General features: G+C 40.9%; 1 protein-coding gene across 2 annotated transcripts; it reads right to left on the bottom strand.

The window, feature by feature from the left end:
- Positions 1-5,112: 5,112 nt before the first annotated feature.
- RNMT (RNA guanine-7 methyltransferase) lies at positions 5,113-25,011 on the bottom strand. Of its 2 annotated transcripts, none has more exons than XM_040585646.1 (11): positions 24,921-25,011; positions 22,988-23,261; positions 20,594-20,726; positions 19,220-19,342; positions 17,804-17,919; positions 15,638-15,819; positions 14,868-15,032; positions 13,608-13,725; positions 11,161-11,262; positions 8,701-8,734; positions 5,113-6,967 (listed from the first exon to the last, which is right to left on the bottom strand). In XM_040585646.1, the coding sequence occupies exons 2-11, from the start codon at positions 23,243-23,245 to the stop codon at positions 6,930-6,932; spliced, it is 1,269 nt and encodes a 422-aa protein (XP_040441580.1). In that variant the 5' UTR covers positions 23,246-23,261; positions 24,921-25,011; the 3' UTR covers positions 5,113-6,929. The 2 variants fall into 2 exon arrangements, with proteins under 2 accessions (XP_040441580.1, XP_040441581.1); XM_040585647.1 differs by lacking the exon at positions 24,921-25,011 and adding an exon at positions 24,267-24,641.
- Between the last annotated feature and the right edge of the window lie 36 nt (positions 25,012-25,047).

Consider the following 25,047-nt stretch of genomic DNA (forward strand, 5'->3'; position numbering starts at 1 on the left):
AATTCCATTACTGTCAAGTTAGAATATGTGAATACAACTGAGAAGGAAGCTATTACTGGCTGGGAGCTAGTAAGTCATCAGTTGAGTAGTCTCATTCCAAGACTATGAAAAAGCCATACAAGTTAAGAAGAGCCAAACATTAGGCAGGAGTGAGAAAGTATGCCTCCAGAAAATGTGAACACTGTTACTCTGTATCCCATGGCGATGTTACACTGCTAAGAGTAGTAAATTTCCAGTTTAATCATGATTAGTGATTAATTAAGGGTGTGCAAAAGAACATCATTCTATCAGATTGTGTCAGAAACACAACTTACATAAAGTCAGACAAGACTGTAAGACTCAGAGAGCACAACTCCTACAAAGCTATTAAAACAATACGGCCTATGAACTAAAAGAATATCCTTTCCTTGGGCTTCAACTATTAAAAGCACAGTCAGACCTTAAATGTTCAAACACCTTACCCTGAAAGTTAATTTCAGTTGCTGGGAGATACACTAAAGTGAATAAAAAAACAATGTTGAGAACCAGATTTAATAAAATGAAGGAAGAATGACAGCTTCCATTAAAATAGCATTTATACACCATTGGAAAACCTTTGACATCTCAGAACTTAATTTATCACAGAATCACAGGATGGTCAGGACTGGAAGGGAACCCTGCAATTCACCCAGTCCAACCCCTGCGAAAGCAGGGTCACCTACAGCAGGTTGCACAGGATCGTGTCCAGGCGGGTTTTGAATGTCTCCAGAGAAGGAGACTCCACAGCCTCTCTGGGCAGCCTGTGCCCCTGCTCTGTCACCCTCAGGGTAAAGTCCTTCCTCATATTCAGATGGAGCTGCCTGTGCTGCAGTTTGTGCCCGTTGCCCCTTGTCCTGTCGCCGGGCACCACTGAAAAGAGCCTGGCCCCGTCCTCTTGACACTTGCCCTTACAATATTTGTAGACATTGATGAGACCCCCTCTCAGTCTTCTCTTCCCCAGGTGGAACAGGCCCAGCTCTCTCAGCCTGTCCTCACAAGGGAGATGCTCCAGTCCCCTCATCATCCCCTCCACAGCCCTCCGCTGGGCGCTCCCCAGCGGTTCCCTGTCTCTCCTGAACTGGGGAGCCCAGCACTGGACACAGCGCTCCAGGTGGGGCCTCACCAGGGCAGAGCAGAGGGGCAGGATCACCTCCCTCCACCTGCTGGCCACGTTCCTCCCGATGCCCCCCAGGATCCCTTTGGCCTTCCTGGCCCCCAGGGCACACTGCCAGGGTCTGGTGTTAGCTTTGTTCTGCCTTACGTCTGTTCTCTAAGTAACAGAAACATTCAAGGCAGTAGATAAATCTATGATGGTGATGGTATGCTGGAAGGGAGGTTAAGAGAAAGTCATTTCACCAGCACTAGCACACCCATGTAAAACACTACACACTGAGGCTGCAAAAAACTAGACTACATTAACAGTTTTCAGTTCAGTGCACAGTATTCATGTCATCAGCAGACAGATTCAGATTTCAGACTTTTTCTTTAAATCTCAAATGAGGTTTCTTCAAAAACAACTCAAACACTTGCCGCCATGTCCTATGGCACTTAAATGACCTGATTTTTGCACTTCACAGTTCTGAAAAATCAGGATGCTCATTTGCATTCATAAGTAACAATACAGATGTCCGTTCCCTCACTTCTGTAGAGACAGAAACTCTCATTTGTAGCACGCAAGCAACACTGGGAACTGAGATTACAAGACTACTGTTAATCCTACTTGGTATTAGACAAGACATTGCTCCCCCCAGAAGCATTATTACTTTGGCAATAAGTGGATTGCAAAAGTGGATTTATTACCAGCCCCTTGATTACTTTGCAGATGTTTTAAATTTACTGCTACCCAGCTTAATGTTCCCTAAATTAACTGTTTTCAAAGTCTTCACAAACGCAGTTTAGCAGTTAGAATACAGCATATAATTACTCTGTTTAATAAAAACAGATATTAGAAGAGAGAGTGCTCTATTAAATAGACTATGACTCAAAGGAAAACACTTTTAGTCAAAGGACTGAGATGTTCATTATGTAAATTAATCTATTCAAATGTTGTAACAGTAGTACATGTAAGATTTGCAGCAGCTTAGCTTCTTATGTCAGTCAAATTATTCTACCAGGTAACATGCCTCCTTATGCACGGAACACAACACATGCTTAAGTGCTTTGCAGCAATTTCTACCACACTGGTGTATATTTCACAAAAGCAAATTCATACAACACAGCACTGATGTAACAGTAATGTACTGAAGCGTGACACATTTCTTGCACAAATACAGTATTTCATTTCATTGTTTTTGCTGTAAGGTTGCAGAATATCCTAAACCCCACAAGGAACAATTACCTATGCTAAGAGCGCTTGCACAACTTCATCGCCTCATAACCTCAGCTACAGGACAAGGAAACAAAATATGTAGCTGCTTCTTCCAAAAGTGAAGATGAGAGAAAACATTAGGACAAATTACCACTGTTAGCCAAGTACCATTTATTTTTTTTTTAACAAGTCTTCCTTACCTCCGCAAATGCATTTTTCACGAGCACTGAAAAATCCATCTTAATAGAAAGGGCTGGTGTGTGACTTGAGGCTCTCTACAGCCAGCCAGAAGCAGCTTCACTCTTGCAGGCCCTGGTCCTCAGTTATCTGCTGCAGGGACAACACAGCAGGATATAAACAATTCAGGAGGTTCCTGAAGAGCACTGATGATGACCTCCTGACCCCAGTGATTGGGAACCAACAAGGAGAGGTGCTCTGCTGGACCTCATCTCACCAACAACAAGAGGCTTGTTAGGGATATGAAGGTCAAAGGCCACCTTGGCTGAAGTGGCCATGAGATATTTGAGTTCGGGATCGTGAGCTGATGGAGCAGGGCAAAAAGCAAGTGCAACGCTGGACTTCAGGAAAGTGTATGTTGGCCTCACAAAGATCTGCTTGGTAGAGTCTAATGGGATAAGGCCCTGGAGCGAAGAGGGGCCTGAGAAAGCTGGTTAATATTCAAGGATCACCTCCTCCAAGCACAAATGGCCCACCCCAACGATTAGGAAGTCAGGCAAAAATGCCAGGGAGCCTGCATATATGAAAAATGAATGACCTCCTGGCAAAATTCAAACACAAGAAGGAAGCATACAGAGGGTGAAAGTATGGGCAGGTAACTTGCTAGGAATATAGCAACACTGTGCAAGCATGCAGATATGCAGTTAGGAAAGCCAAAAGCCCAACTGGAATTGAATCAGGCCAGAGATTTCAAAAGCAAGAAGGGCTTCTCTAAGTACATAGGTGACAAAAAGAAGACTGGGGAAAATGTGGACCCAGTGCTGAATGGGGCAGGGGCACTGGTGACACAGAACATGGAAAAGGCTGAGGTCCCAAATGCCTTCTTAGCTTCTGTCTTTACTTGCTAAAGTAAAGCTTTACTTGCTAGAAGACTGGCTTTCAAGGAATCCCAGGCCCAGAGACCAGAGGGAAAGGTTGGAACAAGGAAAATGTGTTCTTGGTTGAAGAAGATCAGGTCAGGGAATACCTGATCATGGACCCTGATAGGATGCACCCGTGAGTGCAGAGGGAGTTGGCAGGTACCATTATGAGGCCACTCTCAACAATCTTTGAATATTCATGGCAACTGGGAGAAGTGCCCAAAGACTGGAGGAAAGCAAATGCCACTCCTATCTTGAAGAAGAGCAAGAAGGATGCAGTAAACTACAGTATGGTCAACTTCACCTGGATGAGGTGATTGAACAGATACTGGAAATGATTTCCAGGCACATGAAGGACAAGAAAACCATTAGAAGTAGTCGGCACAGATTCATCGAGGGGAAGTCATGCTTGACCAATTGGATAAACTCCCATGATGAAATAAATGACTGGCTTGGTAGATGAGGGGAGAGCAGTGAATAAAGTCTTACCCTGACTTCAGGAAGGCTTTTAACACCATCTTGGATGAGCAGACAGTGAGGGGGATTGCAAACTGGCTGAGCAGCCGGTCCCAGAGTGGTGATCAGTGGAACAAAGTCTAGTTGGAAGCCACTGGCTAACAGTGTACTCCAGGGCTCAATACTGGATCAAATTACGTTCAAACTCATGGAGCCTCTCTCATATGAAGAAAAGCTGAGAGAGCTGGGGCTGTTTAACCTGGAGAAGAAAAAGCTCAGGGTGGTAATCTTATCATTGTGTACAAATACACAAAGGGAGGGTATAAAGACAGAGCCAGGCTCTTTTCTGTGGTGCTCAGTGAAGGGCCAGAGGCAGTGGGCACACACTGAAACACAGCAGGTTCCCTCTGAACATCAGGAAACACTTTTGTACTGTGAGGGTGACAAGCACTGGCAGGCATGTTGTGGTTTAACTCCAGCCAGCAATCAAGTACCACGCAGCTGCTAGCTCACTGCCCCTAGCGGGATAGGGAGAGGGGAATCAGGGAAAAAGGTAAAACTTGTGCATTGAGATAAGAACAATTTAATAATTGAAATAAAAATATAATAGTAACAACAAATGTAAGGAAAAAGAGATACGAGAGAGGAATAAAACCCAAAGAAAAAAAACCCTAACTGATTCACAGTACAATTGCTCACCACCTGCTGACCAATGCCTGCCAGTCCCCAAGCAGCGATCGGCAGACCCCAGCCAACTCCCCCCAGTACATGTACTAAGCATGATGTTCTGCGGTATGGACTACCCCTTTGGCTAGTTCAGGTCAGCTGTCCTGGCTCTGCTCCCTCCTGGCTTCTTGTGCACCTCCTCACTAGCATGGGAAATTTAAAAATCCTTCATTTAGAGTAAGCGCTACTTAGCAACAACTAAAGCATCAGTGTGTTATCAACATTATCCTCACACCAAATCCAAAACACAGCATTGTACCAACTACTAAGAAAATTAACTCTATCCCAGCCAAAACCAGGACAGTGGGTTGCCCAGGGTGGCTGTGAAAATCTCCATCCTTGGGGATTTCAAAAGCCTTCTGGACATGGTCCTGGGCCACCAGCTCTATGTGAACCTGCTTGAGCACGGGGTTGGATCAGATGATCTCCAGAGGTCACTTCCAACCACAATCATTATGTGATTCTTTGAAATGTTGAGATTTGCTTAAAAGAGGAAAGACACTCCACTGTATTTCCCCTCCTTTTATTATTCTGATTTCTTCCAAAAATAGCATAACAATGTACTTTCAAATGAAATTTGACACAAGAAAACTAACAAAACTAGTTTTGATGCACACAAATTTAAATGAAACACTTCAGCACTTCTAAACTGTTGGCATTTTTCAGCTACTTTCACAAGTACTAATTCTAGCAGACAAGAAAGTTTTGTTTTCTTAAATACAGCAGCAGAACTGACTGTCATTTTACTGCTTTGGCGAAGGCTACAGGTGTTCTATACAATAAAATAAAACTAAAAATCAGGAGTCATGGAGGAAAGAGTATGACCTAATTATAGGGGGAAGGCAATTCAACTACAAACTCAATACTTTGAATGCTTAACTCTGTAACAGAAGTGTTCTTTCCAGATCTATTGTAATTTTTCATAATGCTCATGTACCATCAACATTTCATCATATCATCTCTACGTAAAGTATACCAGCCACCAGCAGCCGCCAGTTACTGTTAGCCCAAGAAGGGAGAGAAAAAACATGAAGTATTCACACCCTCTCAGTAGTGGGTGGCTACCATCATGTGGAAAGCAGAGCAAACACCACGTCAGAAATCCCTAAGCGAGCTCCAAGGGACTGACGGGCAGTTAAGATGGTAGGTAGGCACTGTTTTGCCTATTAGTGTCATTAGATTACATTCCCAAACAAAACATTTGTCTCTAATTTGGGGACTGTTATCCACATGTACGGGGGTATATACACACAGACACAGCCCTCCCTTCACAAGTGAACTTCTGGTATCCCTAAATGTTATACAGGCTCCCCTTTTGGTTCATGATCCAGTACATGGCCACGTTCCTAATGCCTTAAGGACTGTAGTGAGGTCCCCATTACCACCAACAGTTCATCCTTCTGCTGAGCCTATTTGGAATTTTATGTAACAAGTAAGAAACATAGCCTAAGATCTGTCTAGTAAGTTTCAGGAGACATTTAAACTACCAAAAAGTCAGGAAAGTCTTTAATAAAGTAGAAAACACTCAGCAATCTAAGTTCCTGTTCCAGCTATTATTGATTACTACAGTCTTATTTGGAAAAACAATGTAGAGATTTAAAACTTTAGAAATTCAGTTTTTTCAGAGCAGTTTTGTACAGAACAAACTCGTTTAATCTTGAAAGCACCATAAAGTGACACTACATATTAGCAAGCATGAAAAACAAGAACATCAGGGGACTTCACCATGTAAACTACACCTTGAATACCATTAAGGTAGATTTACACTGCAGGCTTGAGCACAGCACAAAGGTACTCAAACTGACTCAGGTATTATTTGCCACTTAGCTCTGCATGCAATGTAGACATACCCTATATGTCTGAATATATCTCATTATGAATTAGTTAACCGAGTACAATATTTAGGCCCTCATACTGCACCATCAAAGTCAACAGTCATTTTTCCATCAAATTCAGAAAGTGCAGGGTCAGGCTTGTAATCACAAACATACTTCTACTAACAAAGCATTTGTTTCTAACTTAAAGTTGTGTCAAGTTCCAACCATGAGTTTTGAGAGCATGCAGATTGCTTACAAATGCTTAAAAAGACTGGTTCAGAATCTTTCTTATATATACACACACAAGTCCATCTGTCACAGACAGGCAATGTAACTCAGAATCATGAGCTTGCTCTAGTTTTTGGTAGTGTCCCGCACACTTCTGATAATTAAAAAATAAAAAATAAAAAAATAGTTGCCACAATGGATTTCTGACCATTCCAACTTGCACATGGATATGATCTCTTCTTGCTGCATCCAGAAGTGAAGAATTTAATCCGTGAAGTTTCACAGTTGCTTCTCAAATGCAAACACCAAGTAAATACCTACAAAATAAAATTAGAGCATGCAAAGTTTCAGCTTCCTCTGACGCAATTAAGTTTTCAAAAGGTAAACAGGTTGATATTCTGCCCAAACAACCTGTTAGCAGATTACTGAAATCATAAGAAATGCTACGGTTTCCCAATGAGTGAATCTAGTATTCAATTCCAGCATGGTTTTAGACGTGTTTCCACAATGGAGCTAACAATGCACAAAAGCAAAGTATCTTAAATATTGCTGATATGGTTGCTGATATGCAACACTAACTTCAGTTAACAGTATTACTGAAAGGTGAATGGATTTCATAAATTACTCTGCCATCCATTCTACACATAATGAACATCTACTAGTGCATAAAAAGTCATATACAACAAAGTTTACAGATTCCTTCACACATGCAGTAATGGACAATCAAGGGCAAAATTATCAACTTCAGTTTTAATTAAAAAGTTAATAAACTCATGGTACAAAGTTATTAATTTTGCTCTTTAAAATTATCACAGACAAAGAAGAAATTATGGCATTTTCTCAACTCCAAAACAGTACGATTCTAAAAATGGATATGCATACAGTTCACACCATCACCCTTGGGAAACTCTTATTTGGCACATAATCAATGCCACCTGTGCCAGATGTTCTTATACTTCATACCAGACAGATAAGTTAAACCACTTTCTTGAGACCATGAGTCTAATTAAACATTTATGATTTTCCACTTGAACACAACTTTTATCTTAACGGGTGATGTGCCATAGCTACATTGCAAATCTTTCAAGACAAGCCTATCATACATTCCTCAGCAATAAAATGAAGTTCCATGTAACAAGCAAGCTGTACTTCTACCCTAACTATCAGCAGCTCCGTACTCCATATCTCTCTGAACTACTAGAAACAGACTACTTTGCACAGTCATCACTGAACTTTTAACGGTATAAAAAACCCCTCAGTTAGATCAACAGTTTACATAATACTTCTACATAGCTGGAATTAATGTCTACTTTATGATTCATACCCTTAGAAATTAGGTAATAATTTAAGAAAGCAAACAGCTTAACTAAAGATTTTTTTATTCATTAATTGAACAGCATTTTTCATTTGTTTTTAAACCACTAATGCAACCAGTACACTGGTCTGCAAAACTGAAAATGGGTGGTTGGCTGCAGTTACACAGAATTAAGTAACTATCTCTCCAGGAATTTTTACGCCTAGAATTCTCAGTGCCTTGTATCTGAATTTTATTAAACTCAACATCGGAAAAGAAAGATGGTAAAAGTTTTCCATGGCACACGCTCACAACATAGATTTGTATTATTTCTGATTAATGTATGTCCCAAGTGGAGTTTGTTTTCCAATTGACTGATAACAGTATGATATCCAAGTGTACCAAACAGAAGTATAGTATTTAATCCTCTAACACTAGCAAAGTAATCCTTTAACATTGGGCATCCTCTCTTCATACATCTTAAGTAAGGCTTTCCCAAACTATTTTAGCCCAAAAGTTTGCGTGCCAGAAGCTACATAAAGCAAAATTTCAAGCCATTTTATGCATTTCCCTCCCAACTGCTTGAGATGTGTGCACTACAAAACCTATACATAGGCATCTGAATGACACAAATAATAAAATCTTGTTATATTTAAAATGTGGATTTTCTTATTTTCTTCCATAACGAACAGGCTATTTTACACACTTTCCATAGCAGTGATTCAGTCAATACTGAGTTTTCAAAACAGTACTTACTTGTTGCTTCCCATTCAGATTTACTCAAGGTTCCCTAGAAGGGGACAAAAAAAACCCAAAAACACAGTTTCAACAAAAAGTGAGGAAACAATAAAACACCAATTTAACTCAGGATAATTAATCTTTCACAGACCAACATCTAACCACCCACACAAGCTGGCTATTCAGGGTCAAGAGCAGCATTCCTGTAGACCACAAATAATTATAACTCCAATAACTATGACGGTAGCGAATGGAACACACCTAAACTACACAAGTGTAAGAGAACAGGCCAACAGTCTGTTGGGCTGGACTCCTCTGCAATGCAGAGCACACTGGGTCCATTACCACACATCAGTGTGACTTGACCTGGCTCAAGCCGCTGTCCAGCCCAAGATGCCCAAGACTTGTGGAAGTCAAGACCAGGCCCTATACCGCAGTGCTGTCACCTTCCCCAGGAAGAATACTACTACCTGCCTCCACGTGACACCTCCCTGAAGCCCACAAAAATTCTACCTGCCAACCCAGCTCACACTGTGAAAAAAAAGTTTGCCTCACGGCCTAGGAAATCTACTCCTAGTTCAGCCTTTGGATGAAAGCTGGGCCAGTGCACAAGTATAAAGCTGCCGCCATTTACCCTACCAATTAAGAAGCGTGAGGCAACAACAAGCTGGTTTTCTGCTCTGCCCACTTCATCCCCTTTCCATGGGGGCATGATTTAGCCCTTATGTTACCCACTGACCAATCCTGACCAAAGGATTAATCTTATAAAATGCTAGTGAAAAAAAGGCTTTTTCAAGCAGATTTTCTTCTCTGACAGGTTATAAAGCACCTAGCAAAAGATGCCTCTGGTCTGACTTGACTATTCTCACGTTCTTAAGCTTTTCTTAAAAGTAGCGGGTTTATTTTTAAAATTTTTAGATTTCAAATACAGAGAACAGGTTTATTTTCCCTCTTGATGTAGGATTTTTATATACACAGTAAAAGGAATACACCTTCAAGAATTCAGAACATGAACGGTATATAAACTAATGATTAAAAAAAGAAAAATCCAAGTGGAAAAACTTCAAGCTGACCAGCCTCATGCTACATCTATGACAATGAAATAGGATGCCATCTATCAGTAACTGCAAATGATTTTACTAAAACCACAATATTTACTCAAACTAGTCTCCAGTTTTGGTTCTCTATTGTCAAAGAGCCTCAACATACAAAAAAAGACCTAAAGTTCAGACTGGAAGAGCCAACATTCCTTATCAGGAACCGTTCCACATGAATGGCTAGGTTAAACTAAGCCTTTGCAAGGTTTCCATCCAGCCTGACTCTCCAAATGCACAGACCAAAGCAAACACAGCTGTATGCTACCCTGAATAGCTAGCCCGGGTACAGAAGAGGCAAGACCCAAATGGCAGCAGTTCCTGGGGAAAAATGACAGTAGACATTGCCTGTCCTACTGCTTGCCTCCCAGGAATAGCAGCTGTGCAGGCTCCTGTCCATCATGCACCCAACTCTGAAACTAATACAAAGGAATGAAAAGCTGCAGACAACTCCAACATAGTCATGTACTGCTAGGACAACGGAAGAAAAAAAATCCTTCATAAAAACATAAGAAAGACTGCAAGCTCAGAAAGGTAGCACGTGCATTAGAAGACAAGCAGAAAAAACATGTTTAATTGGACCACTGATCTAAAATCTAGTATGATCTACATTAACGATGGTTCAATATTATTCTATTTCTGAAGTCATAAATCAAACTGCCGAAACGGGAGAAATGAATAATGCAATAGGGTAGCAGACAAAGTTTTGTACAAAGTAAAATTACTATCATCGCAAATAGTTTCTTTTCATTCAGAATATGAACAGAATATCATACTTAATAAAGTCTCGGGTGGAAAATACATTGATTTAATTTTATGCACATAGGACTAGTCTAATTCTAGGACGTCTGTTAAAATAAAGATGGTACAGTATATTTTAAAAAACAGCATTTACAGAACTTTATTAAAGTCAGGCAAGAAGGGAGCTGGATCTTCCTCACCCAAAAAGACAACAGAAAAAGTGCGTTTAAGATTTCAAACACATACAGTATTAAGAAGAAGGTTTTGAACTCTCCTGTCAGAGGATTAGAAGAAGAAAACTGAAGCTTCAAATTGGTAGTCTGAAAATCCAGAAATCTAAGAAAATTCTTCAAATTAAAAAGAGTTATGTTAGAACAGCTGCCAAGGAAGATGGCAAAATATCCCTTGCCTTTGGCATAGTTACAAATTTCTCAATAGCTACCACATTAAATGCATTTGATTCCTTGAGAATGGGGTATTGATTAGGAATTCCTCAGCCCTGCAGCTCTATGATTTTTCACATGCAGAGATACATTCATACCAATTTCATTGCAGCTGAAATGAAGAATGCACCACATGTCTAAAAGACCAGGACCCTCAATTTTAGACACCATTTGCTCTAGTGAAGTAAGAAGGAACTTACCAATGGTAACTTTGCCTTGCCATCTTTGATGAACTCTTTGGCGTGCTCATAATCATCAGGTTTATCAGAAGCAAGCCTAGAATCACCAAATGTAGAATATGGCTGGAAAACACAGAAAAAATAAGAAAATAAATATTAATTGCATAGTAAGATACATTAATCACATCAGTCAAGTATTTTTCACAGGACAGCCCAGAACAGAGGTCAGTAATAATTAAGAGTACCTTAAATTTAGATCTCTCCTTTACAGCATCTACAGGATCAGGTCTGACATTCCCTACTTCCCAGAAAATCTGACACCTAGGATTTACAAATTAACTTTTACATCTCCAAAACAGGGGAAACAGAATAACTACAAAAATTACCCTCTGTGTACAGCTGATTATGGGTATTACCTAGATATACCCTCTTTTACAACAGCAACTGAACAAACCAGCATCTCTTAAGCTGAATACTAAGAAGCGAGCAACTGTAAGATTACAAGCAGAATCCTTAAAATGCTTCAGTAAACACACAGAAGCTGCAAGAGAAGTATACAACTAATTCTCCAAAACTAATATATACTTATTAAGGATCCCACTTACTTCATAATGGTCTGTACTTAACAATTCAGTCCCCATCATAAGTGGCCACCAATTTAAGACAACTGTCCCTTTTCTAAGGACAAAGCTGATATGTCAAAGGCTGTGTCACCATGCTACTGGCAATATGAGCCCATAAAAAACACTGCCACCTTCAGAGTCAACAAGGACTATCAAGTGCACTTGCACCCATGTGACTCAGTTTAGTAAGTCACCAGATACTTGACTTTATAGTTATATGCTGAAAAGTTCTACTGTTTGAGGGAGCAGGGAAGCACAGAGAATTATAAGTAAAGCCAAAGCCTCAGAGAGAGCACTGAAAAGCTGCTCTGAAGCTGCTAAATTCATCTAGGATAAAAGTCTGAGTATGAGAAAGCAAAAGCATTGGGCAAAACCACAAGCTCAGCTACAGTTAAGTACCATTTTCTTCTACAAACACAGCCTGTCCTTCCATTCCTACAAAGATTACTTTCTGTCTTTTCAATCAATATACCTTGCACAAAGATAGAGCTTTCAGTGTCTCTCTGCTGAAGAAGAAATGGATTATGGTTACCATTGTGTGACACCAGGCAGGATTCTTGTGTTTCTGCTTACTACTTAACAAAAACTTGCCTCAAAGTTTAAATTTTATCTACAAAATTGAATCACTTTATTAGGTGCTGGTGCCTAGGTGCTGGCAGTGGGGGGGAGCTGCAGAGGCAGCCTCTAAGGAGGGGCTGGGGCTGTCCCATGTGGGACACAGCCAGTTCCACCACCCCAACAGAGCCACCACAGTGCACTGCTGAGCCCCTCAGCCACAAGTGCAGTGCCTCTGGGAAAGCATAGTTAAGAAAGCTCAACAAAACCTGCACAACAGCTGTGAGAGGGGAGTGAGGAAAAATGTGAAACAACCCTGCAGACACCAAGACCAGAGAAGAAGGAGGGGGAGGAAGCTCCAAACCCCAGAAAGGAGACTCCCGAGCAGCACCTGGAGAAGACCATGGCAATGCAAGTTGTCCTGCTGCAGCCCATGGAGGACCACAGTGGAGCTGACACCCACACTGCAGCCCATGGAGGGCCCCGTGCTGCAGCAGGTGGACTTGCCCTAAAGGAAGCTGCAGCCCATGGAGAGCCCACGCAGGACTAAGCTCCTGGCACAGAGCTGTGGCCCATGGAGAGGAGCCCAGCCAGGAGCAGGTTTCCTGGCAGGTCCTGCAACCCCGTGAGGAACCAAACCATGCTGGAGCAGTCTGCATCCGAAGGACTGTACCACATGGAGAGAACGCATACTGGAGTGGTTTGCAAAGGACTGTATCCCATTGAAGGGACCCATGCTGGAGCAGGAGGGGGAAAGTGTGAGGAGGAAGGAGAGGCAAAGTGTTATGGACTGACCAAACCTCCATTCCCCCTCCCCCTGAGTTGCAGGGCAGGGAGAAGAGGTATAAAGGTCAAACGTAAGGGAGTAAAGTTGAGCTCGGAAACAAGCAGTGGGTGGGGCAAAAGTGTTTCTAGGTTGTCTTTGTTTCTCACCTTCCTAGCCTTTTTTTTTCCAGTAATAAATTTATCTTCTCCAAGTTTAGCCTGTTTTGTTCGTAACAGTAATTGCTAAGCAATACGCCCTATCTTTATCCTGACACACATATTTTTTCCTTATTTTCTCCCTCCATCCTGTTTGGAAAAGGGAACAAGCGAGCAGGTTGGTGGGGGTCTGCCAGCCAGTCAGGGTTAACCCACCACAGCTGCACTTTCAGCCAAAGGAGTTTAGTTCTTCTATTGGCAGGCCTTAATTAATCGCACAATGGTCACAACAGGAATTTCAATTATTGCACAAATAACTAACAAGATGTAAAATGCTACTTAAATGAAATAAGTTAACTCCATATTTACCTCCAAGGCCTGCATTCTCCTTAACAGCATTTTATGCTCCTCGTTCTTGATTTTTTCTTCATAGAATTCCCGAAATGTCATTTTGTAGACTAATTTCATACCGTGCTTCTTTGCCATTCTGTCAAAATAATAAGCTTAATTAGGGAAGCCACAAAATTATTGTCGTTTTCTTTCCAAAGGAAAAATTTTAAGCCACAGTGACACCTTCTGGTATTCACTAGGATTACACTCTTTCTAGAATTAATTTTTTTTAGTAAAGACATTTTAGACAAAAAAAACCTGCACTACCACCACACACTGTACTTTTTTTAATTAGGACAACAACAATCTACATAAGTAGTTTACAGAAATTTTCATAGGAAAAATGTCTCTTTTTCCCAACACACAGAAGTAAGTTCCATTTGAACTTCCAGACAGACTACACCATTTTCCCCGCAGCATCACCATCCTGTCACATCAGGTATTATGGATATACTTACAGAACCTCTTTCTACCAGATCTAGTGCATTACATGTCAATTATATGTATACACCCTGGTCCTACAACACTGAAGTTACAGGTGTCAGTGACAGATGCTGGTATTTTTCATAAAGACCTAAAAATGAAGTGTGAGAAAATATACAGGTTTGAAGGGGAAGCTTAATATGGTTTAACAACCATACTGAGCTTGAAGAGCAGGAAAAACCCCAACATGGAAACATTTGTCTGCATCTCCAAAGACACGCTGAGAAAGGCAGATCTGAATTCACACAGAGGTAACAGCAAAATATATGCTCACAGAAGATTTAGAGGGAAAAAAAAGTAAGTTGTAGGAAAAATCCTACAAGCATCCAAACAAAGTTGGAGAAGACAAGGGGCACCATGATGAAGAGGATACCCAAGTCTGCTTGCTGAAGGACTAAAGAAAGGTAGAATGAAACCTCCAAAAAAGTTAAGATCAAAGAAGAAAAAGTCAACAGCACTAGAGGTTTGCTGACAGATTGAACATATCAGATGCAGACATTCTTGTGAGACCTAGTTTAAGTCTTCCCAGCTTCTGACCAGAGCACCTTCAACTGAGTGCAATGGACAGATTACAGTTGTGGATGGAAATGCATGAAACTTCTGCATTTGGAGCAACAACAAAAAAAAGACTGAAACATATGAAAAAGAAAACCAAAATATAATTTTCTGCAAAAGTTATGCTATAATGCACAAACTAAACAAATGCTTATTATATTTCACACCTTTCATTGTATAATGAACTCAAATTTAACTTACTCTTCCAGTAATGGAAAGTAAACCAAGAACTCAGGGACATCAACCACTTCTTCTAAGTGGAAATCATACTTGCAGCCAAACAGGGGATATTCTCCCTTCTTTTCAAATTTTACATTGTATACCTCATTCCCAAATGAATTTGTTTCTGAAGCTTCAAGTCGCTTCCTACAAAATGAGATATAAACAAACAGTAAATGACCAGTTTTAAATTTAAAAGGCAGAGAAAACTATGCATAAGAGGCCTGAAAGCATTTCTCCCAGTACCACAGCATTCAGTAATCTCTGTAGTTTCCCGCCTCCCTTACCTAAGAAGGCAACAAAACGATGAAAGGAAGAGAAGCAGCATACTAGGTTTTAACACTTTATCATTCCCATACAACATGCCAAAGACTAAATGGAGCTAGAAAAATCAACCGTTAGCCCAGACACAGCGTACATGGACAAGCCAGGCTTCCTGGAACAAACACAGCAAAATCCTGACAGTTACTCCCCAGGCTGTGGCTATTTTGCCACTACTGAAGTCACTACAGAGGGTTTATGTATGAAGATCTATACCCAATACCAGAAAGGCCATGGGTACAACAGACAAGGATCTGTACAGATTTACCTGTTTGACATTCAAGAGTGAGATCTTCCTGACTAGAATCCAAACTTGTTGCAAAAAATTTGCTTTTTTTTTGCACAAATGTATCAGAGCACTGTAAGAATGACTACCACATAACTATGCTTCACAGACTTTTGAAAGACTAATAGAATATAAAGGTACTTACACAAGTTCAAAGCTATTTGGAGTTGTGCCAATGAAATACCCTCCAGGGGAGAGGTTCCCACAAGCATTTTTAAGCATCATATCAGCCTGCTCATATGTCTCAAATGAGTAATGGTAAACAAATTGACAGCTGCAAATGTCAAAGCGCATATCTGAATCATTGTATTTGGAAGACAAGAGATCCTGAAATAGATTAAAAAGAAAAAAATTTGTAACAAAAGCTACAGAAACAAGAATGATTCACTTAAACCCTGCAATAAGTATGCTACATGCATAATTCTTTGAAGTCTTTCCTTTCAGCTCCCATTCCTTCAGAAGTTCAACAAGAAGACGAAAAGTAAGAGTGGAAAAAAGTTCTCTGCTACACAAAAAACTTTACACGATATTTGGGAACAACAAGAATACACAAGACACATTTCATGTCATCAGTTAACACCACTACACCTGAAAGGTCAGAACCCAAAGTTAGTTACCTGATAGTTTCCAGAGATATTTTACTGCTGAGTGTTTATAACTGGCCACTATTTAGCTGGAAACAGCTAAATATATTATTGCATTATTGCAATAATTATTGCATTAAATTGCAATAATTATTGCATTAAAACAAATTTTCAGTTTACTAAGTCTCTGTAATGAGAAATGACCCATTAAACATATAATTGAGAGGTTATTTTTGATGGGATTTTTTAAATATGGCAATTTGCACTGCCCACGAAGTTTTATTTGTCTGTATTCTCACACATGTACGTACATGAGTGCCAGCATACTCCTTCCCCACCCCAGACCAAGTAAGCAGTAACTCAGAAGAACTTGGCACCCTTGATATTTGTCAGGTTAAAGCTTGCCAGTTTGACCCTGTACTGAGCAGTTCTCTAACTCATCTTCATCAGGCTTCTTTTATACAATACTAGTACTTACCATAAGTAACGCTGGAGCACACAAATTTTCCCCAAGGCCCATGACATGTATTCCATACTTAAAAATATTTCATGCTTAACAGCTCTACCCAAGTTTCTCTTCTCTCCCAGACTTCCCATCCACCCACTCACTCCCAGACTCTACTAGTTCATGCCACATACTGTCAACGTTCTGTATGCAGATAGACAAAAATGGACACTTCACATACCCATGGCAAGTTTATCTGTTCAATTACTCCCCCTCCACTTTTTGACAAAGATACAGGAAACAGAGAAACAGAGGTGTGTGGAATTAGACAAGCTGTGAGAATGAGATTTTGCACTATATACAACATAGATGATAGAGATACAAAGTCAGGAAGATGAACTTCTGTGTGCACGGACAGACAGAGCAGAGCATGCAACAGGAAATATATATGCATGTAAGTCTGAGTTGTAATAGCAACATGAAAATATCCCTTTCTTTCCTAGCCAAGGCTCTTTACTCTCTCTCCCACTGTAATTTTGAGCCAAAAGAGATGACCTGGAACCTGCATGAGGCTGTATTCCTCAGAAGAGGCAACCAATAATTCTAGCAAACAATTCTCCCTGCAAGACTGGGAAGAACAGGTTCAGCCTTTCAACAGATATGCTGGAACCACATTGGCTCCGTCCCGCAACCTGCATCAGCAGAGCACTCTCAGTCTGCATTTCTAGGAAGCAAAAGCAGTGCTGGTTACAAAATTGTCTCCAAATCTTCGGCGATGTATTCACCATTGCCTCCAGACAGTCTAAGATATCTACTCTATCATGTAAGTTTTGAAGGTATGTACAACAGTAATTAAAATGGCAGTAGAACAAAAATACTGGTATAAGCAAAATGTACAAATCAAATCAGAAAACATCCCCTATTCATTCCAGTATAAAAATACATTCATCAAGATAGTTTCCAACATCCCATGCTGGCTCCCAGAAATCCAGATGTAAGTAGTCATTTCCTTCCCTTTGTCAAGCAAAAGAAACTGAAAGCACCAGATTTATTACCTGGAAAAGACAGGCTTCAAGAACGTTACACTGCAAAACAATAACGAAATACATTTACGTCTTACACATCTTTTCAGTAACTGATACGGCTGATTCTCCTGATAGTACAACAATCTGATCTTAAAAATATACACACCCAAACTATTACAGCACCACCATCACCTCCAATACTTGCTTAACAAAAGGACGTTAAATCTCAAAAATATGAGAAAGCATAGGAACTGTACCTTAGTACTATCTGCTTGTATAAATTCTGCATCAAAAATATGTTCATTATAACGACATCGGGCCTTCATGTCCTCGTATCGCTGCTTGCACTGTTGCACGGAAATGTCTGCAATATCTAATATGGAGAGAGTATTTAAAAAAAAAGTGTCTAAAACGCTCCCCAGGCAAGAAAAATTGAATGGTTACTGGAAAACAGCAGATCCATTATGATAGGGATAAAAGTTGATCTTCAATTACACATTGAGGAGACCAAACACTTACTGCCAATTTGCAGAAAAGGAATTTAACTTGCAGAAAGAGTTTGGGCTTATAACTCCACCACTTTCAGTCTTTACTTCAATACAAAAATTGCAACATGAAGGTTTTAGAAAGCTCCCATGCTCAAAAGTACAAAGCAAGCCTCCAAAATTACAAGTGATGGATACTAGGTGATTGATACTAAGTGCTGTCAGCATTAAGTGTCTAGTATGCATTAGTAAATTTCAGTTCCCAGAGTTTCGCCAACAGTACTGAAAGCTCTTAATCTTCTTAAAAATATACAAGATGCTAAAACGCAATTATTTCTGCTATATGCTGTTATACTGCATCATGCTAGTTTCTTCTTTTTAAGACTGTTCTTCTCTCAGACATTTTCACTAAGTTTGCACAAATTTTAAAACTAACAATATGCAATAAATTTACGTAAAAACTTCGTGACTAAATCAACTGCATTTGAAGACTGCCAACTGAAAAAGGCAAGAAAGAACTGTAAAATGTACAACACCCAGAATTACTCCCACTAAAAGAATTTTATGAAATTTTAGTATATAACTAAATTTGAAGTTAAGTAATGCTTTGTCTGATTTTCCTTGGGACACTTTTGGGGCAAAGGGAAGATGGCATCTCCCTCCCAACACCTAAGCAAACTGTTTAAATAAAAGATTTCTTTAATCAGTTTCAGCTCCTTCCCCCGAGTCTGAAAATCTTTAGTTGACTGTAATACCAAAGAACATTTTTTTGTCACAACACCATGGGGTTTATTTGATTTTTTAAATGGAACTTTTCTCTGTGTGCTTTTAGAACAGTTAAAAAATACAACAAGAGATTACATGTGGGAGAAAATGCACATAATACAAAACATCGGTCTTTTTCCCAGTGCTACGTTTTGCCTAAGACAATCTGTGACAATTGTGTATTTTTTCAGTGATACTAGTTTTTATTTACGAGTTGAACTGAAAGCTGATCACATGGAAAATCAGTGGTTCTTATATTTATGCTGGCAATCAAGTTTTTTGTCCTGAAGACATCAAAGACTTTTTGGCAGGTGTATCACTGCATTCTTGGGCTTACTGAAAAAATAGTAAGACTGGAGACATGCTTGGCTTTCCCACAAAACACTGATGTACTTTCCCTGGAAAGTTGTTGTGTCTTCTTACCCGTACAGACAAGTTTTTTAATTCTGCCTTTTTTCCATTTCAGTAGATCTCCACCTTTGCCACATCCTAGATCCAAAACAGTTATATCATTCTTTTTCCGTCGTACCCGGTCTATAAATTCACCTAGAAAAATAAAGAGAATGCATGTACAGGTCTCTGTAGTTCACTTGGATTGTACAGAGAAGCCTAAAGGACCACAAGATTTTGAGAATTTTAATACACCTCAGGAATGACTTTACCTATAAGTCTTCTTAACATCACAGACTTAAATCTCTTTTTTCTAGAAACCACTAATGACAAAAGGAACCGTAAACTTTTAAAACTATGGAGAAGATAATTAGTATTTTCTGCGCTTAATGTGCTTTGCATGCAATATGTCTGGAGCTCTGAACTGTTTCACTGGCAGACAAAGGCAAAACTGCACATCACTAAACAACCACAGTTCCCTTTCATTACCCTTATAATGAAGGCAGACATTATAAGTACAGGAAAGCCTTCTGCAGAAGAGTAAAAGGCAATTAAATACATCAGCCACAACACTTCTTTGTAGTCACATTACAAAAATGCATAGTTTTCCACTCACTCTCCTAGGTCTTGCAGTAACATTGCTACTTATTTGCTGTGGTTTTACCCTACATATAAATATACTTAATTTCTGCGCTGACTGATGTTAGCATATTGTGCAAAACATATCAGCATGTATCAGCATGTTAGCAACTTTTCTTCACAGTAAGACACAGGAAAGAAGTTTTGATACAACTGCTGTAACACCACACTACTGAGATTCATCATGACTGAAAGGCTTCAGGAATGGCTTTATATAAACCTAAACACTGCTTCTAACTGCACTGATAAAACACAATAAAAAGCAGCATGCTAAGATAAATGTGTCAATATCTCCTGGCACAGATCCCTCTTCATGAATCTGTGCTGCTGTGCCAGTAATTCTTTTCTTTGTTTGCAGGTATCTGATGGTTCTGTTCCCTCACTTTGGAATTGATTTGTGGACAGCAGACTTTGCCTTTTATAAAAAGCTGTTGATTCTTAAAACACTACATCCTCTAGTTTTTCATCTTTTAAACTGTTGACTATGGGTAATACAGAAAATATTTATGTGTTTCAAGTTCCCTGCAGAACTGCTTAATCAAGACCTGAGGACAAACTGCTTTGGGAAAATGGCTAAGAAATTATTTGAGGTAGATTTAAATAACAAGAACAGATTGCTTCTTCGTGATTTAAAGGTGTATCTTTCTCTTTAAAAATCTCAGGAAGAAGAAGAGTTTCCAGTATGAACTTTTCCTAGTTTTCAGGTCAGTTGATCTTTAAAACTTAAAATTAGTTAAAAGTCTGAAGTGACCAATTAAGGAAGCTTACCAATGAGGACGCTCTTTGTCCAGTTATTAAAGTTTCGGAGGTAGAATATGCGAGATTGGCTACGTTTTTCCAATCCAACTTCTTGAAGTTCATTATAATGTGCAGCTACAGCTTGTCCATGGCCCACCTCATGCTGTAGAAACAAGGGAAGGAATAGACTCAAGCAGTGAATTATTTTTGTTATTTTTTCATTTAATCAAGATGTGTTCACTTTAAGGACTTAAGAAAGTAAACAAGTAATACTATGAAGAGCACCATCATTATGTATATAAACATTTCCCGTATCTGTACTGGTACTGATATCAGTACTTCAATTATCACAAAGATAACTCCCTTAAAAAGTCAATCCCCTTTTCAGTTGTTCCAAGTAATTTCTGACAGATGATGCCCAGCATCTTTCCTACACAGAATACTTAACTTTCAGTTCTCTAATACTGGACCACTCTCAAAGAATCAGTTCCATTCCCCTTAAGCCTAGGATTGAAGAGAGGGATGTTCCTTCCCAAGGAACTTTAAGCTTCTTTAAAAATCCTGTTTCAGAAATTCAGTGCTTAGATCTAACAGAAGTGTACGAACTGCCAGTTTAACCAAAATGCCAACTAGCTGATGTTGCACAAAGTCCTAAGTGGATGATCCCACTGCCAGAGGTTTAAATCGACCATGGTAAAGGAATAAGTGTAATGACCTGACAACATATCCCATTTAATGCTTAAGAGTTAGCAACAGAAATGTCCCTGTTTTAGCTGTATCTGTAAATACTTCAAGAGATTTCTGTCCCATGTGACCCAGAGAAGCAGTCTACATCCAGATATTACACTCCTAACATTTCTTTACTTTGAAAATAATCTTCAATTATATACATGAAATTGAAATAAATTATACATAAAATCAAAGTAACAGAAAATGGAGAACCAACACAAAGTTGGTGAGGTACAGAAGTGTTTGAAATAACAGTACGAACTAGAAAGAAGGATTCTCTGTTAAAACCCACGAATATGCCACAAAGCCCCAGCCAGTATGAATTCACAAGGTAATTAAAAGCATTCCCCACAGCTGACTACAAAAGTCAAAATCACGGTATCTTACTATTCAAATAGCAGTTCTTCAAGGGAAAAGGTCTGACTGACCTCAGTACACTACATGAATTCTTCAGTGTTTCATATAATTTTGGTAACTTTCAGAATGAATACAAGACACACTTGCCTGGAATCTCTATGACCCCATTCATCTGTTTATTACCATGCTCGACAGACTGATACTAAAAAATATTTTGACCATTTCTAGGCTTTTTTAGGGTAAGCACAGATGGCTCCTTGAATGGCCACTGAAGGTGACATAAGCTAGAACAGCTGACTTTGACAAGTGTGGGGGACACATTCACGCCATCCATTAATGTGTCACAACTGCCGCAAGCACAGTTGTGAACAGCCATCAGCAATAACATCTAAATGGTGGCAGCTGCATTCAATGCAATCACCTTAAGCTAGACAAAAACAATGTCATTCTTGTCCGCTTAAAACTTATCACAGAACTACCTTATTAAAAAGATGAAAGGGTTAATACTGTTTCTATCACAACAAAGTGCATCCTTTATTTTACCTAATTGCTTGGCATAAATCAACATCCTGGAAATACTCTGAACAGAGAAACAAAACAATAGGTCAAAGACATTTTCAAACTATACTTAAATATCCCAAAAGGTCAAAATTAGACTGGATTTTAGCATCAGATTCTGCAAGCTTATACACAGTGAGGGACAGCATCATATAAAACATTACCCTTTTCACCCTCCCAGTTAAAAGGACAAGTATTTTTTGCTACTCTTGCAGTCTTAAAAAAAAACCAAACCAACACCTGTGAACCTTTCAGTCTTCACTTTGCTAACAAATCACACTGAAATTGTATCACAGAGGATGCAGTTGTAGAGTTTTCTAAATTACATAATACTTTGTTGAGGAAATTGAAGGACAAACATCTTAAGGCAGAACCTCTTCCTAACCTAGTTAGGTTAGGAATAACAACATACACAACAGGATAACAACATACAAAACACATGAACTCAAGATATGGGACTTGGACTAATACCAGTAAATCCTACGCTACACTACCAGATTGCTACCAAATAGAGATGGAATGTTAAGTCTTAGCATTAGACTAAGAACATGCTGAGATCAGTTTTCTTGACATTCTAATTACTAGCCCTCTTTCTCTTCCATTTAGCCCAACATAACTTCTGCACCTGCCATTTTGCTAGGAAGCTAGCCACAAACTTTGACAATTGGCGTTTCATGCTGGTTCACATGTTTACCATAAATACTTTCAATCTTTTCTTGAGCTAAGACTTTGAAACAAGGATTTGAACATAGCTCAAAATAAACGATACTCACTACTTACTTTCTTAGGAGGTTCATCTTCAGGATCTAAATTCTTCCTTTTTGCTCTGCCATCCTGATTATCACTAACAACTTCTTTTTCATTTTCAGTGGAGTGCACTGCACCTGAAGTTGAACTATCACCTTCCCAACCAACACCAGAATCTGCCTCTAAAGTGTGTGGTGTTTTCTCCACTTCTTCATCCAAACTCTTCTCTACTTCTTGTTCTTCTGTCTTGGTTAAATCAGCCATTTCTGACAGGTTAGTCTCCTTGTCCATTGATCAGAATCAAAATCTGCAGGGGGCAGGGGGGAACAAAACACAACTATTTTCAATGTTCAATTTCACTTACTTGTGGTAACAGTCCTGACTTTCAATACTAATAGTGGCATTATAAAAATAACATGCCTTTGCCCTAAACATCATCTAGACTTCAAATTTGACTAGTTATTTAATAAACACAGCACAATAAAATATGCAAAATTTCCAAGTACTCTCATTATAATAAGATCAAATTAAGATAAGAAAGACTCAGATGTGAAGAGTAAAGATTTAGCTCTATTGATTCAACTGCAACGTGTTACTGGTTTTCAGCCTATAAACTCCCTTTCCCCCTCCCCATTAAAAGTAACCTACCAATCAATTTATGCTTAGAAACACAAGCTGACAAGAGTTCCTTGAATTAGTAAATTCATTATTTAACCTGATATGTTTTCAAACACAAGTTTTCAAATGGAAGTTCTCAAAAACAAGAAAATCAAGGTGGTTTTAAGAGCACATTTTCCTATCAGTTGTGGATTTTCAAGTTTGCCAAGAATATCCACTATGCCTCAAGCTTCACTAACACGAGGCATCTTCAGCTCTACCTGATTTTTTTGTATCTCCACTTCACAAATACGTACGCAGCCTGAAGGACTGCAAATCACTGCTACAAAGCTCATTTAGTCTCCAGCACATCACAGCCTTCTTGTCACCACCATCAGGAAGCAGGGCACCGGCTTTTTAATAAGGCACAGGACAGGAGAGCTTGGCAACTCCTTTCCTAAAGCAGTGGCCTATTCCAAGCTAACAGAAAACATCCACGTTCCACCATATCCAGGCTCTGGTCTCCTAATGAGGGCTAAAACGCGTTCATTAAGCAGGCCGCTATACGGAGATGCCGAACAGCTCTCCTCAGAACAGATGGCCTCGAAGCATGCCTTACGGACACGATTTTTCCACCACGGTACAGCACCCAACGCACTTCCAAAGAGGCAGCGCACCCTCCCTCATCCCCACCCGGCTGTCCCCAGCAGTTTACCACATGCTTTATCAGCCTAAATGTAGCAACGCTCAGAATTTCACCACAGCGACGGCAGCCAGGTGCCCGGGGCAGCTCCTTCGGGAGAACAGCTGGGGAGCCCCCAGCGCCGGCGGGACGGCGACGGGGCTGCGCGCGCGGCCCATGGAGTCGGACGCGCAGAGGCGACAGGCCGCAGCGGCGGCTGCCGCCAACGGCCCGGGCCCCGAAGGCTGTCAGCTGAGTCACAGGGGGCCGCGCAACGGGAGGGAGCGCGTCTCGCCGCCGGCGGGCATCGACCCCGCGGCGGGCACCGGCCCCGCGGTCAGGCCGCTGCCCGGGGCGGTTTCCCAAGCACCCGCCGCGGCCCGGCCCGCCTCAGCAACGGGGCAGAGCGCGCGCCACCGCCCCCGCCCAGCAGCCCCGGCGCGGCCCCAGCGATTGGCGCCGGCCGGTGGCGCGGCGCGGCGCGGCGCCCCCCGCGCGCACCGCCCCCCCCCGCCTCGGCCCCGCCCCCCCCCGGTCGCCCGCGAGGCCGAGGGCTCAGGGCCTGCCTCCCGCGCGCGGCGGGCCGCGCCCCGCCCACCTCGCGCCGGCCGCCGCCTCGCGCGTCCCGCGCCGCCCGGCCGGCTCCGTGCCTCGCGACCCCATCGCCGGGCGGCGCGCGGCACTCACCCAGCCCAGCGCTCCGCCATCCTGTTTGCGGAAGTGACGCCCCCGGCGCGCGGCGGCGAGGGCGAAGGCGTCACGTCCGGGGGAGGAGCGGGGCGAACGCGGGGCTGCGCGACGCGAGAGACGTGAC

Source organism: Falco naumanni, chromosome 3, assembly GCF_017639655.2.
Source record: "Falco naumanni isolate bFalNau1 chromosome 3, bFalNau1.pat, whole genome shotgun sequence".
In the NCBI taxonomy this organism is placed as follows: domain Eukaryota; kingdom Metazoa; phylum Chordata; class Aves; order Falconiformes; family Falconidae; genus Falco; species Falco naumanni.

Coding starts and splice junctions, on each gene's coding strand:
- RNMT (XM_040585646.1), bottom strand. CDS start 23,245: ATGGACAAGGAGACTAACCTGTCAGAAATGGCTGATTTAACCAAGACA. Junction 17,920..19,219: donor TAAAAAACTTGTCTGTACGG/GTAAGAAGACAC, acceptor TCTCCATATTAG/ATATTGCAGACATTTCCGTG. Junction 13,726..14,867: donor TACTTTCCATTACTGGAAGA/GTAAGTTAAATT, acceptor TTATTTTGACAG/AATGGCAAAGAAGCACGGTA.